The 1,557-nt window shown below is 36.2% G+C and overlaps 1 protein-coding gene across 1 annotated transcript; it reads left to right on the top strand.

Moving 5' to 3' along the window:
* Positions 1–225: 225 nt before the first annotated feature.
* On the top strand, positions 226–634 carry GCK72_011270 (uncharacterized protein; the record flags this gene model as incomplete). Its single annotated transcript, XM_053728332.1, has 3 exons — positions 226–356; positions 407–470; positions 518–634. 3 exons carry the CDS (start codon positions 226–228, stop codon positions 632–634), a joined length of 312 nt encoding a protein of 103 aa, XP_053587909.1.
* Positions 635–1,557: the final 923 nt, after the last annotated feature.

Genomic DNA, 1,557 nt, shown 5'->3' with positions numbered 1-1,557 from the left:
CTAGCTCCGCCCCTTTTTGAGATACATCTCTTCAAAGTCTATGAAAGAGTACACTAAAGTTTCTCCGGGTCTCTAACATGGTGTATCGATTTTTTGCTGATTAGATTCTCTTTCAGATTTTCATAATCTTAATTATTGGCCGGGAGAGGACAAACTTGTGGAGAACAATATTCCCTTCTACAAGTTCGAGCAAAAAGCGGATGAGCTCGTGTATGTGAACACCGTATGCTTCCATTGGGTGCAGTCGAATGGATACTGCGAAAACGTTTCCTGGAACGTAGGGCAGCCAACATTCACCCAACTCGCAACTTGGATGATCCTGAAATGTACAAGTTGATGCGGAACATTATGATCAGGTAAATGATTTTGAAAGTTCAAGTCTCATGACTCATTTTAAATATTTCAGGAGCTTAACCCACGATGTGAAGTATGCGGTACCGAAGTATTTAATATCGTTCGTGCCTCATACCGTAAGAAATATTTTTGAATTTTTTTTTTTGAGAAATATGTTTTTCAGAGGGAAAAAAAGGAGCTGTGTAACATCTTTGATGCATTCGTCCCGAACTGCGTGGTACCGAAGGGACCAAGTGAGAAGAAGCCGACTCCAGGAAACAATATTTATAATTTCCTGTAAAATAGTTTCTATTCTTTTTGACACAACGAATAAATAATGATTGTATACACTATAAACTGTGTTTTTTAATTGAAAATCCTGGACAAAACGCGCCAGAGGCGCGCCAGATAATCAAAAATCGATAGTAAAATCGAGAAAAGCGTCAAAGTAGAGTAAAGTAAAAGATACGGGGATAGAATCCTAGAGTTCCCATGAAATCACGTCAAAGGTGCGACAGTCAACTGTAGAAATTTAAAAAATTTTTGGGTTTTTCAAGCAAATATCAGGCTTGTTGCTCCAAATTTAGAATTTCAGAGCGTTTTTATTCAAAAATGACCCTAATTTTGTTCACTATTCATGGAAAATGCAATTTCGTCGTGAAAAACCTGACATTCGGGCATTTTTAACAAGAAATGGGTGAAAAATGACGCTTCGTAGTGGAAAACGGGATAAAATAGAGTTTTTTCGAGCGAAAATCGGTTTTAGGCGTCTAAAACAAGAATTTCAGCGATTTTTCTGTCAAAAAACGACTAATTTTATAGATTCTCACTTGATTCTATCCAAAAATGTCTTTCGACTATTCAGAAAATTTAAAAGAGAAGTTTCATGAACCACTTTTCTTTATTACCCAGAATGAATTAATAAAATGCAAAATTTAGAATGAATTATATAAATACTTCTGTTCCGGTTTCTCTTGGTATATCCATCTTTTATACCAATTCGGCATACTCTTTCAACCATCGATGGAGATCTGACGACTTTCCTTCCACAAATTTTTAAGTCCATCATCTTAGCGAGTTCTCCTTGTTGTTTCCACGATGGCATTTTGTTTTTCAGAGCTGCTTGTGGCTGAAAAAAAAACATTTTTCCAAAAATCTCAATTTTTCAAAAGTCAAAACACATTCCATGTTAAAGACGCAGAGAAACGAGTGTTTGCGCTTTCT

Source organism: Caenorhabditis remanei, chromosome III, assembly GCF_010183535.1.
Source record: "Caenorhabditis remanei strain PX506 chromosome III, whole genome shotgun sequence".
In the NCBI taxonomy this organism is placed as follows: Eukaryota; Metazoa; Nematoda; class Chromadorea; order Rhabditida; family Rhabditidae; genus Caenorhabditis; species Caenorhabditis remanei.
The sequence above is the reverse complement of the archived record's forward strand: the minus strand, read 5'-3'. Positions and strand labels throughout refer to the sequence as shown.